General features: G+C 41.0%; 1 protein-coding gene across 1 annotated transcript in view; it reads right to left on the bottom strand.

The window, feature by feature from the left end:
• Positions 1-14,605, bottom strand: part of CTNNBL1 (catenin beta like 1) — a 160,265-nt gene extending 145,660 nt beyond the window's left edge. Inside the window, exon 1 of the mRNA XM_043883285.1 lies at positions 14,434-14,605. Within this exon, the coding sequence (XP_043739220.1) occupies positions 14,434-14,463 (30 nt within the window). The 5' untranslated portion in view covers positions 14,464-14,605. The remainder of the gene's footprint in view (positions 1-14,433) is intronic.
• Between the last annotated feature and the right edge of the window lie 758 nt (positions 14,606-15,363).

Below are 15,363 nucleotides of genomic sequence, written 5' to 3'. Positions count from 1 at the left end.
CATAGCAAGTAAGTGCCTAACCCAGAAAAATAATAAATGTTTAAGGGGAAAAAAAATCAAATGGAAATGGATGTGCCAGATATAACCAACATGAAATAAAAATTAACCTTGCTGTATTGTTTCTTATCTTTTGCCTATAAGGCTGGGTAAAGAGAAAACAGCAATTACAACCCAAAGTAACATTGGTATAAATCTTTGGCAAACAAATGATTAGTGAATCTCTTGTTTTGGAGTCAGAGACAGCACTGATCTTTGAAGAAAAAAAAATTCCAGTCAACTCTCAGGTTATTACAGTGTTGAAATCAGACTTTTATCAAGATCATCAACTGTTAAGTTTCACCCAACCCAGTGAGTCCTATGATCAGGGCCACTGGCAATCACAAACTCAGCTTAATCTTCTCTCCATCAAGAAATAAGAGACAAGAAAGAGAAGGCAACTGAGAGGGTGCCAATTCTTCACATAAAAAGATCCCTGGAAGAAACCGAAATTCAGCCACCTGATCACTGATTCACTGCTTCATTCATTCACCTTCATTCTTTTTTTTCTTCAGTCAAGACACATTCACTGAGTATTCACTATATAGTAGGTACAGTATAGTCACTGCCCTAGAGGAAATCAAAGTCCGGTGGGAAGACAGAGATATAATGAACTAATTTCAATAAAGAATTGTTGGGAAAGGCAGCTTCATGCATGCACTATTTCAAATCCCACTCAGTCACATAAAAATGGGCGTTGGGCCTGGAATAGTTCTTTACAAGAGATAAGGAACCCGTATGGCCTATGCCTGGTGTATCACTTTGTACAGGAATATCTTTCCCTGTCTGAGGCTCAGCAAGCGTTGCTTTGTTCTGCTTAAGTATGTCTGTCAACAGCCCTGAGTATACCACAACTTTCAGGCCTGGGTCCTGCTGCTGCTATAAGCAAGAGGGGTGCACACAGACCAGCTATCCATCACTGGGAGGGGGAGGGCCCTGCTAGCCACAAGGGACTGACGCATACTACTGGAGCTGATCTTTCTCTGTCTCTTCTCTTTGTGAGCAAAGCACTGTCCCATCCAGTGCTTGACTGTGTTGTGCTTTCCTTGGCAACTCCAATACCAAGATGCCATGGCGGCATTTGAAGTCTTCCCCTGGGACTGGTAACTGATGCACGGTGTTCTGCTGCCCTGGATTTGACAACCAGTGTGTGGTGCTCTACTGGCCAAGAATGATAGACATGGCAGACCACAGGCGAACACAAGGTAGGGTGATGGGAGCATTCTGCTGCATTCTACTCTTTAGGGTGTTTCTTTTTTTAAGTTACCTTCATCCACTGAAGCCTTCAATTAGGAAAAAGGTTCTACCACCTACTTCGTGGGTGTCTTTGAGCAAGTCACTAAACCTCTGTGAACTTTCTTTCCTCACCTGTATAATAGAAATAAGAATACTGACTTCCTGAACTTGCCTTTAGGATGCGACAGAATGACAAATCAAATAGCTCAATGCCTGGCTCTTCAATACCTTGTGGTTCCCAACCTTCTATTTTGTTCTCTTGCCTTGGTGACACAGGAAGGAGAAAACACATATTCTTTTATTTCATTGAAAGTATGACAATTTCTACAAGCTCCTCTATGAGCTGTTTTCATTCGTTTCAAATCAGGAACATACTAACCCTTTAAGTGACCCCCTTCTCCGACAGACACAAATATAATCTGTCAATTGAAGGCAAATCTACCTCTAATGTAGAGGCAATACTTCCAGACCAGCTGCACATCTACCTCGTGATATTATCCTGTTAGATTTGATGTCAAGCTCCTAAAAAAAGGTATACTCCCCATACTCAGCAACCAAAGTGCCTCCACCTCACACAAGATGATCCATGGCTAAAAACTGCTTCTTTTTTTTTTTCAATTAAAATAAGAATTCATCAACATCTTGCCAACAGCACAACTAGAATACGGAGCCCAATATCAGACTGTTAACCAGTCTCCATCTTGCTCTAATGGTGGTTTTAAGCACACAGAAAAGGTGGGGGGGGGGGGGGGGCGGGAATTACTCATTTAAACAAAACGTTTAAACCTCTAATTATGGGGCAGACACCAAGAAGATGGAAAGTGATTTGCAATCTTCATTATGGAATCCGACCACTCGTATAAGTCACGTCAGCCAGAAGGCAGACACCATCTCTTTCCCCCCCACTGAGCCTTCTGTGTCCTTTTAAGTTCTGTGGGGATAGAAGAAGAAATCTTTGGAAAAAGAAAAAAATGAGGGACAAGAAACAAAATTTCTGTCTCCTTAAGTTCATTATGCTGAATGAGGTATAAGGATCCCCAGTGAGAATCCAGGAAGATAATATTCAGGGACTACACTGGCAGGCTAAGCAGCCTGAGGGCCTTTGAAACTTCAAGTCTTTTAAAAACTGGCCAGCTCAGGTGGTGCTTAAGCAATTCTTTTTATTTGCAGAAAAGTCCTGTCATCAGTGGTAAGAGATGCACAGAAAATTAGATGGTGCTCACCAATAGCACCTCTGGTCAGAAAGAAATCTGTTCCTCTGCAGATACGCCTGTACCATTGCTAATTTGTGTTATCTCTGCCCGTTCAGATCTCTATGTGCTAACTCAAGAAAAAAAAGTCCCTGCCAACTAACTGTGACAAGTCTGATGGCAGAACTCCCACTGGAAGAATCAGCAGAGACGGCCAAGGCAGGCAATTATTCCCCCTCGTTAGAGAGAGTTCTTTTCAAGTTGTTGTCTTTTCCGTTTTGTTTTATTTTTTGTTTTTTGTTTTTTTTTTTAATTTTGAAAACAAAGAGTAGCCATTCACAACCACTGCTCACAGCAGTCACTCACAAAACTGGCAGAAACTGAAATTCCCCTCAAGCCAACTGAAAAAGATGTCCTGGAAGTAACCAGAAAGGCGGTGTCCCTTTAATTACTCACTGTAATGTAAAACCAGACATGGAGAGGATGGCCACAGCAGAGCAGATCTGGGCAAAACAGTGGTGATATTTAATCATCAGTCCAGACCATCTGCAACTGTTTTGCAGAGGCACATAAAGTTTATGGATTCCAAAGCTTCCTACAAGTTACCAGGTGCTAAGGGTCACTTGCATTGTCCTCAGGTCCACCAGAGGCTGCTTTCTTCATTCTCTCCAGGCCAGGGTGCTCAACACAAGGCACCATGCCCACATTTTCCATGCCAAGCCTGGCACTAGGAAAAGTGCTGCTTCTTGATTAAGCCAGAACACAGATTAAATGTTTAGAATTGGGCGATTCTGAAAACAACCTAGGCGGGAAAGCAATTATTCTGAGGCGAGCACGGCTTCAGCTGCGGCCCTCTGCAGCACAAAGGTGAATTCCACTCCCTTTGAACAATGAAGCTAGCCGGATTGCTCCCAAACAATCCAGCCTCCATTCCACAGATGTAGTGGTCTTTTAAAACATAATCATATTGTGTCACTCCACAGCTTCAACCCCCCAAATGCTTCCCGATGTACTGACAATAACATCTGAACATTTTAGGGTTTCCCATCCTCCCCAGGAGAACTGCTTTAGAACTGTGGTGTTGAAGAAGGCTCTTGAGAGTCCCCTGGATTGCAAGGAGATCAAACCAGTCAATCCTCAAGGAAATCAGTCCGGAATATTCATTGGAAGGACTGATGCTGAAGCTGAAACTCCAATATTTTGGCCACCTGATGCGAAGAGCTGACTCATTGGAAAAGACCCTGATGCTGGGAAAGATTGAAGGCAGGAGGAGAAAGGGACAACAAAGGATGAGATGGTTGGATGGTGTCACCAACTCGATGGACATGAGTCTGAGCAAGCTCTGGGATTGGTGATGGACAGGAAGGCCTGACGTGCTGCAGTCCATGGGGTCACAAAGAGTCAGACACGACTGAGCGACTGAACTGATCCTCCCCAGAGCAGACCGCTCTGTCCTTACCCTCCTCACTCACCATGTTCTACCTATACTGCCTCAAACATGACAAGCTTGTTCCCACCTTAGGGCTTGTGTAGTGGTTTCCCCCTTGGCTTATGTTGCTGTTCCCACAGCTCTTCATGTGGCTGGATCCTGCTCGTTATTCATTATCAGTCTCAACGTTATCTCCTCAGAAAGCCCTTCTGGAACTTATGATGGTCCCCCATCACTCCATTACATCAGCCCTTTTCCCCCTTCATATCTCTATTTAAAGTTTTCTTGTTTTTATTTCTCTGGCATTATTTGTTTGCATGTTCAGGTGCTCTTATTTATACTTGTTTTTCTTTATTTTCTGTCTTGGATCCCTGGGTGTGAGTTCTCTAAAGACTAGGGACTGCAACTGTCTCATGTATCACTCTATTCCTGGTGTCTACAAAAACATCCTGCATTTACTAGGCATTTAATAGATGTGTTGAATAATTAAAAAATGAAAGGCTCAATACGGATTATCAATCCAAATGAATTTTAGGTATTAAATCACTTCAGTTGTGTCTGACTCTTTGTGATCCTACGGACTGTTAGCCCGGCAGGCTCCTCTGTCCATGGGATTCTCTAGGCAAGAATACTGGAGTGGGTTACCATTTCCTCCTCCAGAGGATCTTCCTGACCCAGGGATCGAACCTGAGTCTCTTGCATCTCTTGTGTTGGCAGGCAAGTTCTTTACCACTAGCACCACCTGAGAAGCCCCAATGAAATTTACTAGCCCTCAAAAATCTGGATTGGCTCACAGCCTGACTGTGAGCATGTGTCATAATGCCCTAGAAACATACGATACACCGGCAGAGGGCTGATGGACTGTTAACGGTTAAGTCTATTGAAGATTCCAAAAGTGATTCTAAACTCAGTTGCTCTTAACTGGAGCAGGGGTGTCAAATAAAAATGTAATCAATCCTCAATATTATGTACTAACAGAATGAGCCCATGAATAATGCCAAAGTGTTCAATAATTGATCATACCTGTCTTTAGAATACGGTCAGACACAGTCAGAGAGAAGCATCATAATACTCTGTGCTCTATTTTAAATCCTTCTCAGTTCAGTCCCTGACTTTGGACACTGATGGGTGCTTGAAGGAAAGTCTGAGGAGCCAAAGTAGACAATCTGCTTACAGGCAACTGATCATCTAAAATGAGTTAAGAGATGAAATTGCGCTGCGGCAGTCTTACTAGACCTTTCACTGAACTCACAAGGAAGGTAATCCAGTTTCTATTTACCAACCCACAATGGAGCTGGGATTCCAAAGTTTAGGCCAACAGGCTCCGGGAACTCCGTGGAAACGAAAATGTTCTTTAACTATTCAGCTGAAAATACTAGAATCAAATGGCTGGTCTTAGAGAAGGTAAGAGAATTCCTACTGTTATCTCCTCCTGATTCCATTTTCCCTACAGCTGTACTTCCTTCAGGAACATTAAGGGGAAAAACGAAAAAGAAAGGAATAATTTGTAAATGAGATTCCTGGCACTACAAAAGAGGAAAGCTGAGATATCTTAGTAATATTAATGAGACATGGGAAAAAGAATTACTGTGTTGATGATATAATTCTTGATATCAGTGGCTGCTAACTGTGGTAGAATAGGGTTATACTTTAATCTATTGAGAACAGTTCTACACGCTGGCATGTGTGGGTGACAAACTGTTCTCATTTCCTTTTATAGCATCCTAAACCTTAATCTCCAAGGGACTGGTGACCTTGGGAATACTAAGGCAGCTTTGCAGAATTCGAGAAAAACATTTTTTCCTTCTGCTATACCATCGGTGTTGCTTATAATTATATCAATAATAAAATTAACAGCTAGCATGTACTGGGCACTTAACATATGTCAGGCACTATACTACTTAGCACTTCCCACACTGTCTCATTTGATCCTGTATCCTCAAAAAAGATGGTAAAGTGGAGCTTTTTTAAAAGATGGTGGGGCAGAGACAGACTCTATTATATAATCTGTATTTTAAAGATGAAGACCTGAGGCTTAACGAGATTAATTAATTGATCCAAAGTCATGTAGCTACCAAGTAACAGAGGTGGAATTCAAACACAGGCAGTCCGTCTAACCCAGAGTGAAGGTTCACCCACTACACTAAACATTAAAAGATGTCTAAAATGAGCACATTCAGAAGGGCATGTGTTTGAACTATTTTCTCCAACAGAGCTATTTTGAACCATCCACATTCTCCAAAGCAGTCATTTTTACATGTGAAAACTTCTCTATCGGGGTCTTATAAATGCAATCCCCCAATTTAAACAGTGACATCTAGTGAAAGACTGCAGAAAGCTACGGCTTCCTTAAGTTCACCTCCAAAATTAAGCATCTCAATAAGACCTATCTCCAAGGAAGCTGAAATTGGTAGGGCTGGCGTCTATGATCAGAGTAGGCACATGCAGGAAACAAACCAACATTTATCATGCCTGTATGATATCCACCAGAAAACTACTTATTTGACAAAGTCCCAAGAGTCTAAACTAAGATGGTGGCGACTGAAATAGAAAGGATAGAGAGAAGGCTCCTAAAGAAGCCACAACTCCCTCGCAAAGCCTTCCCAACTTTCCAACGGCAGGACTGCTCCTGCCTCTTCGCCCCTACTTCCTATTCACTCAATGGTACTGTGTACTGTGTTTGCTGCTGTTCACTCAGTCATGTCCAATTCTTTGTGACCCCATGGACTGCAGCCCATCAGATGCCTCTGTTATCAATTCTCAAATCTGTGAGGTGCTTCCCTTTAGACTGGAAGCTCCATGAGAGCCAGAACAGTGACTTAAGCATTTTCAGATCCTAGCACCCTCCTGACTCCTCAGAGAGGAGCCAGCTCTCCACTTGAGAGTTTGTATCTTCCATAGGGAAAAGGACCTTGTCCTTCATCTTTGAGAAATAGCTCCAGGGCTCTTCTCAAGTCAGCCAGAGGCAGCTACACCCCTGACTGAAATGCAGAACCGGGGGTAGGTGATAAGGGGGCTGGTGGAGAGACACAGGGGATTGCGTGATACCAGAGCATCTGGTTAGAAGGTTCAGTAGGCACATGAAACCTAAATCAGGGCGAGTGTGCCAAGAGTTTTCGTAAAGCTGCTGAAGGACAAAAGGATGGATGAGTTCCTCTAAGCTGAGGAACCGGGTTATAGAATCAAATTCTAGTGAAGAGTCAAGAATAATGAGGCTCTAGAGGTTATCATACTAAGTGAGTAAGTCAGAAGGAGAAAGACAAATACCACATGACAGCACTTACATGTGGAATCTCAAATATGATGCAAATGAACTTATTTACAAAACAGACTCACAGACATAGAAAACAAATTTAAGGTTACCAAAGGGGAAAGGGGGTGGGAAGGGAAAATTAGAAGCTTGGGATTAGCAGATACAAACTACTATACATAAAATAGACAAACAACAAGGTTCTACTATATAGCACAGGAAACTATATTCAGGGTCCTATAATAAACCATGATGGAAAATATATACATGTACATATACACATGTTTTAACTGAATCACTTTGCTGTAAACCAGAAACTAAAACAATATTGTAAATCAACAATACTTCAATAAAAAATTAATTAAAAAAAGAAAGCATTTACAAATATATGTTAGAAAACAAAACAAACAAAACTGGTGACATTTAAGACTATACGTTTGCTATCAGTAAATGAATGTTAATTTCCCGATTTTAACCACTGTACTCTGGTTGTGTAACTTTAAGGGAAGCTATTTGAGGAGCATATGGGAACTCTTCATACTATTTTTGCAAAACTTCTGTAAGTTTAAAGTTAGATCAAAATTAAAAGTTGTTTAAAAAAAAAAAAAAGAATGTAGGTTTTGTAGCAAGAGGAGTGGAGCAAGACATGATAAGGAGGCAGAGGACAATTTAGAAACTGAAATAATGGATTTGAAACAAACTTTCTTGAAGTCTAACATGAAAGCAAAGAGATACAAGCCAGCAAGCAGACAACATATTACAACAAAAGCTTTCCAAAAGGCATATTTAAAGGCACGTACTGGTTCATTCACTCAATCATTAGACAATCATTTATTAGGTATCAATTATGAGTGAGACACTCCAGTGCTGGGTCACTGCCTAGTGTGCAAGGAGGCACATAAAAGCAATGTATTTTTACGAGTATAAAAGGAACTCACCAGGGGAAAGAGAGAAGGTAAGATCACAAAGGGAGGGAGGGAACATTAACAAAAAAGTGACCCAGAAGATGAAACAGGAAACACCCTGAAATGGGAATATCAATATGAATAGCAATTTGTTATTTATAGTCCCACTAACAATGAGTAACTTCGAAAAGCACTAGTCTAAACCGTCATGCAAAAAGAGCCTATTTCATGATGCTGTAAGAGACATCATGATTAGGATAATATTCTCAGAGTTCTTGGTAAAATGGGGCTACCAAAGAAAAGATATATTTGAGTACAGTGTCCAGTCTTCTGAAATTTTTTCATCAACAAAAAACACAACAGAAAAGCACAGTTGTAAACTACAACTCTAGGAAAAAGCAGATGATAAGAAGTACAAATGATAAACAAAGGAAAAAAAAATGCTTATTAAAGCAAATGAACTAACACTTTATATACTTACTAGATTAATGAGAAAAAATAAATTATGACTTGATTATCAAGATTGCAGTAAAACTGGAACACACACCACTGTTAGCACTGTCAACTGATAAGGGATTAATCCCACATGAGCACTGTGTACCGCTTGACACTTCTGCAGCAGAGGCAAACCCGTCATTTCCCACCACTCCCCTTCACTTGCTCAATGCTCTTTACATTTCACTCAGGGCTTTTGCACTCCCTAATCATAGTCAACAATGACTCCTTAGCCCCCTTCATTACCCACAGAATTTCTATTCATTCATCAGAGCTGAGATTCCAATGTCTTCTTTTCCTCAACAACCAAACCAAATCCATTTCCAGCATCCCCTCTCCAGGCATATGCAATCATTTGATAATTACTACAGCATATGTGAGAGAGAAATGCTACCTGAATAAAGAAGTTCACAGCAATATTATCTCCAAGAACAAAACCTGGAAACCACCTAAGTACTCGATTATAGAAGAACAATTATAGTCCCATATAGAAAATGGTTGGCCTATGACTTGAGAAAAAAAAAAAAGTTTGCAGACATTAAAAATAACATGCAGACTATGCAGAAACACAAAATATTTCTGGCAATCTTAAAACATAGAACACAAAACAGTATATATACAATGGTTATAGTCATGAAAAACACAAAAGTCCTCTGGGAATATGAAAATATTTATAGGATTAGGGGTAATAGTTTCCTTTTTCTTGAACACTTTCTTTTAATACTACTACTGTCAAATTACTGTCATTAAAATTTTTTATTTCAAAAGAAAGAAATAAGAAGAGTAAAGAAGAAAGACACTACATTCCAACACGCCATTGCAATCTCAGGAACTGTTATATTACTGACTGATAGGTAACAAGAGGAGTGGGTGTCTGCAATATTGCCAAAACCAAGGGTCCTCGACCCCAATCTGCCTCAAAGAGAATACTCTCATGTCACAAAGCAAGTCATTCCCACTGAGCCAAACTGCACTAAATGAGAATTCTTTATTGGAAAACTTCAGAGGTAAGAACTTTTTCCAGACATCTGTGGAATTAGTATTAATGAGAATGCCCTGGAGTTCATACACGCGTCTATGCAGCAGAAACTTCTCAGCCAAGGAACTGCTGGGCACACTTCTTGATGAGATGTCTAAGCCTGAAGGCATCAAAAAAGTACATTTCCATATTGGGAACATAACTAGTTTCCTCTTTAAGACTTTTTCCACCACCTCCTGTCCACATTGTAATTCTCCTGTCTTCTCAAATGAATAGTTAACATATGTCAAGGATATAAGGCATATACTGAGGCGCTTGCTGCCTAACTCTATTATTAGAAGAACCAATCTCAGTAGAAAATTGGAATCTTCCCACCAAGCTGCCCCAAAAGTGAGACTTTGTAAGCACTCAAAAAATGTCAAATACTTTTAATAAACACCCTTGATATTACAGATTTTCTTTATTTACCTTAGTCTTTGAATTTTAGGAAAGAACAAGAAGTCATAGAGCTCAATCTCATTGTATATTAATCGTGATTTTTAAAAAAATGATGTACAGAGAAGGGAAGCAACTTATCCTGAGTCACCCAGATAAATAATGATAAAAGTAGGATTAAAACTCAAGTCTCCCAGATTTTCAACCCCAATTCATCCTTCTACATCAAGCATTTTTTATCCCTTGAAATCTCTGGAGCTCTTAGCCTAAATAATTAGTTATCACAGAATTTTAAAGCTAGAAGGGAGCTCAGAGGAACTTACTTAATCTTCCCTCATTAGTCATATGAGGAAACTGAGGCCCAGAAAGATTAACTGATTTGTTCTCAATATCTTAGATGGCAGGGGGAAAAGTATAGCTTACACTCAAAATATTGCAAACTAATGGCCATGAAAAGGGAGATGAAACGTCTCAGTTGGAGAAAATTTTAAGAGGAATGTAGATCATTCTAGACCAGGGGATCTCAAAGTGGGGTCCCTGGACCCGCAGCTTAAGCATCACCTGGCATCTTGTTAGAAATGCAAATTCTAAGGTCTCATGGGAGAATTACTGAATCAAACTCTGGGCGTGGGGATGTTCAAATCAGACGGCTTTGTCCCTGAGAAATGAACACTAGTGGTCTTACTGAATCTACTTTGTAAATGACAACTATAATCAAAAGCACTTAAGATGTGTGCATTTGTCTATACATGCACCATAGTTCAATTGTTAAAGTTTTTTAAAATTGGAAAGCTAGATTTGGGTATTCAATTGGTTCCAGTTCTAGCTCTGCTCCTTACTGGCTGTTTCATCTTGGGCAGGTAACCGACCCCTCCAGCTTGAGTTTCCTTTTCTATAAAACAGGCATGCCACCTACCTCAAAGAGCATGTTGAAAATTAATGTAAGGATGTATCTAAAAGCACGTTAGTTCAGCCCAGCACAGTGGGTAGGAGCTCCAGCTTTGGGGCAGGCACTTTTTTGTACCTCAGTTCTCTCATTTGTACAACAAGGGATTTAAAACAGCCCTCCACATAGGGTTGTTATTTTTAGAGATAGGATGCAAGCATGCAATACATCTTTCATGTCTATAAAAACTTAGTTTTCAAAGAGCTTTTGCAGCTATTAACTTGGGTGATCCTCATGACTTTCCACAAGAGGATGGGTGCATCTGATTTGTTATGGATTGGATTCTAGACTGTACCACCTTTTAGGAACAGAAGGAGTGGACACTGATCTTACAGAAAGAAAACTGCATAGACAGTGCCATGTAGAGAATGAACAGATCAGGATTCTGGTTTTGACTCTTGCCACTACCTTGGCCCACAACCTTTGGGGAGTTGCTTTACCAAAATGGGGTTCACTTTTCATTTGTAAACATGTGGGCTGAATGAGGGTATCTGTAACATCTCTCAAAATAGAATTCAAACTCTGTATTATGGTCCACAGCAAGGCCTCCACAGCCAGTCATCTGCAACATCTCCAATTTCATCGCTTTTCATTCCCCTGCTCATTTACCAAGTTCCAGCTACATCAGTCCTCTTCCTGATCCTCTTCAGAGTCTATGTACTTGCTGTTCCCTCTGCTTTGATTATTCTGTGCTTTTCACATGATTGGTTCCTTCTCAACCATCTTATCATGTCCATTCCTCAAAGTCTTTCCCAAACCATATTATCTAAAAATAATAGGTCCTGTCTCTCACTTCCATGGGTTATTTTCTTTAACGGTGTTGTCCAGGGCTTCCTTGGTGGTCCACAGTTAAGATTCTGCACTTCCACTGCAGAGGGTGCAGGTTCGATCTCTGGTCGGGCAACTCTTATGATTCCACATGCTGTGCAGTGCAGCCCCAACAATTTTTTTAAAAAATAAAGACAAAAAAAACCACACAGCAATGTCCAACAAAAATATATTGGAAGTCACAAGATGCACATATAACTTCAAATTTTCTAGTAGCCACATTTTAAATTTATAAACATTTTAAATGTTTTTAAGATGATAATACTAATTTTAATAATTTTCTTTAAGTCAATATACCCTAAGCATCATTTCAGCATGGAATCAATATAAAAATTAATATACTTTAGTCACCTTTTTCATCACTTCCTTCACACTAAATCTTGAAAATCCAGTGTATATTTTACATGGGTAGCAGACCTCAACTCAAACTAGCCACATTCCAAGAGTTCACTAGTAACATGCGACCAGTGGCTACATCAATCAGCCCAGTTCCATAGTATATCCTGTGTATCCTTCAAAGCACTTATGACCTGAATTTCTCATTCACTTACTCTCATCTTGTTACTTCCCCACCAGATTATAAGCTCCACAAAGCAAGAACCTTATCTGTTTTGTTCAGTGCTGTATATTAGTGGATACAGTGCCTTGCAAAGTACATACTCAATAAATATTTGTTGAGCAAATAAATGAAACTTTTCAAGCTTTAATGTTCTATGAGTGCTCTGTAGCCTTAGCTGTGTCCAACTCTATGAAACCCATGGACTGCAGCCCACCAGGCTCCTCTGTCCATGGGATTATCCCAGCAAGAATACTGGAATGAGCTGTCATTTTCTCTTCCAGGGGATCTTCCAGACCCAGGAATTGAACCCGAGTATCCTGTGTCTTCTGCATTGGCAGGCACATTCTTTACCGCTTGAGCCACCTGGGAAGCCCATTTTATGAGTAATGTGCTCATGTGTAGGCCAAACAGGCATCAAAGTGAAAGTGTTAGTTGCTCAGTCATGTCTAACTCTTTGGGACTCAATGGACTGCCTTAGTTGTGTCCAACTCTTTGGAACCCATGGACTGCAGCCCACCAGGTTTCTCTGTCCATGGAATTCTCCAGGCAAGAATACTGGAATGGGTTGCCATTCATTTCTCTAGGGGATCTTCCCAACCCAGGGATTGAACCCAGGTCTCCGGCACTGCAGGCAGATTCTTTACCATCTGAGCCACCAGGGATATAACCAATCATTCAACCACCTATCTCCTTTCTTCTTTCACATCCAATTACTGTCTTAAAAAGGAAATCATTTGGCTATATATACTTCCCATTACTTACAAGTTCTTTCCCATGATATCCAGAGTCTCCAAGGTCAGTTCTATGTACAATACATTGGCTGAGTGAATTGCATGAATATAATTGCTAACATTCTTCAAACGTTTATTCTTTGACAAGCATGGCTCCAAACACTTCATATTTCACAACAGCTTCACAACAGACTTCTATGATAGGTACTTTCATTGTCCTCACTTACAACACAAGGAAACCAAGGCAGAGAGAAGGTAAATATTTTGTTCCAGGTCACAGCAGTCAGAGAGCAGCAAAACAGAGACGCCAACCAACAGAGTTCCAGACACATGGCTCTTAGTCCCCTATTCTCTACTGCAGAGCTGTCCAAGGAAAATGAAAAGCCAGCTATATACGTAGTTTTAGTAGCCACACTAAAAGGCCAGTAGCAACATTTAAAGTCAACAGAAATAGGTAAAATTTATTTTGAATATATTTTATTTTGCCCATTACCCATATATGATTATTTAATCAGTATGTTCAATAATCAAAGTAGGTGATATGGTCAGGTAATCAATGTTAAAATTTTACTTTTTTATACTGATTATTCTAAGCATAACTTAAAACAATTCAGACTAGTCCCATTTCAAGTGTTCAACTGCTGTATGTGGCTAGTGGCTACCATACTGGACATTTAAGAAGGCCAAAGAAAGGTAAAATGGTTGAGCTGGGAGCCAAAAGACCTCATCTCTAATCAAAGCTCTTATTGAGTGACTTTGGAAGTCTTTTCTACCCTCTGGGCCAGTTTCCCCACATGTATTCTGAGCAAATGGGACAAGAAGATTCCTAGGGACCCATCACATGTGAGAAAGTCAAACATCTGCCAACAACTGCAATTAACATGTGTCCAACTTTCTGCATTTTAAAATCAGCTTTCACATTCATTGATTGACACAGTCCTCAAACTACCCTAATAGGTAGCTATTACTGTCTCTGTTTTATAAATACAAAAGTTGAGGCTCCAAGAAGACAATAGAACTTGTCCCAAAGCCACAGAGCCATCAGTAGAGAAGCTGATACGCAAATGCAAGAAAGGCCAGTGCTCTCCCACCACGATCATCAACTCAGTGACTTGAAGAGAATTAAAGGAGAATGGTTGTGAAGATAGTCTGGGGCCTTCAGAAAAGCGAAAGGGAATCAAGTCCCAGGGTAGGGTGAGAAGAGGCCCAGACTGAAGTTAAGAGATCCGGGCCTTGAGGATCGGAATGAATTCAAAGAACCCAGGAGAAATTCGAGGGAGGGAGCCGGCTGACACGAGAAGTGAGAGGACCCAGGCCCAGGGCAGAGATGGGAGAAAGTGATATGAAGGAACTCGCCCTGTGATTACTGCCTGGGTGAGAGGATGGTCTCCCGAGCCCTCCTCGACCCTCATACCTGGTAGCTCAGAAGTTCCCCAACGTCCATGGTTCCAGTCTCAGTCAACACCGGCTACTCGGATTCCCTCCACTCACTACCAAACCTCGGCCCCCAGAGCGGCAGCTCCAGCCACACTGCCGTAAAGCGCCCGGAGCAGGGGCCGCAGAGCCAATGAAGCAGAAGTGCGCGCGACACGCGAGCCGGCCACACTGCAGTAAAATGAAGCGATACTGCAAAGCGCCCTGCTTTTAACAGCACTACTTCCGCCCGGAACCTGAAGGGGGCGGGGAAAGGGGCGGAGACTTGAAGTGGGCGGTGCGTTGAAAGAAAAGACTAAAAGAACCAAGATTTATTGCGCGCCCCCTACGTGCCGGGCGGAGTGCAGGGCGGGGCTCAAGGTGTTTCCCTGGTCCTCTCTTATCCATTCAGTGACCTAGGCAGTTTTATCCCTCATTTTATTCTCAGTTCACAGAGGAAACTGAGGCATTGAACTGCGCGGTCCAGTACTACACCTACTAACCACATGTGGTTAACTGAGGGCTTGAACTATGGCTAGTCTGAATTAAAATGTGTTTTAAGTGTAAAGAAAATACCCATCCGATTTCTAAGACTTGTGTTGATTACATGTTGAAGTTATACTTAGGGTCAAATAAAATATAAAATTTAATTTCACTTTACTATTTACTTCACTATTTCTATTTACTTTTTAAAATGTGGTTAGTAGAAAATGTAAAGTACTCGTGTGGCTCTCTTTGTAGCTTCCATTACATTTCTGTTGGACAGCGCTGGCTCAGAAAGCGTAGTGTCCAAGACCATACAATTGTTAGTGCCTACGAAACAGTTGGCGATGACATTTCCTTCTCTGGGCTTCTGTTTATTCATCTGTGCAAAGGCCAGTGGAAACAGGATAATCCTGTTTCTACTCAAGTGGTGTAAATAGGTTTTCCA

The sequence above is a fragment of the Cervus elaphus genome, chromosome 23 (assembly GCF_910594005.1).
Source record: "Cervus elaphus chromosome 23, mCerEla1.1, whole genome shotgun sequence".
Classification (NCBI taxonomy): domain Eukaryota; kingdom Metazoa; phylum Chordata; class Mammalia; order Artiodactyla; family Cervidae; genus Cervus; species Cervus elaphus.
Note: the sequence above shows the minus strand (reverse complement) of the source record. Positions and strands in the feature narration are given on the sequence as shown.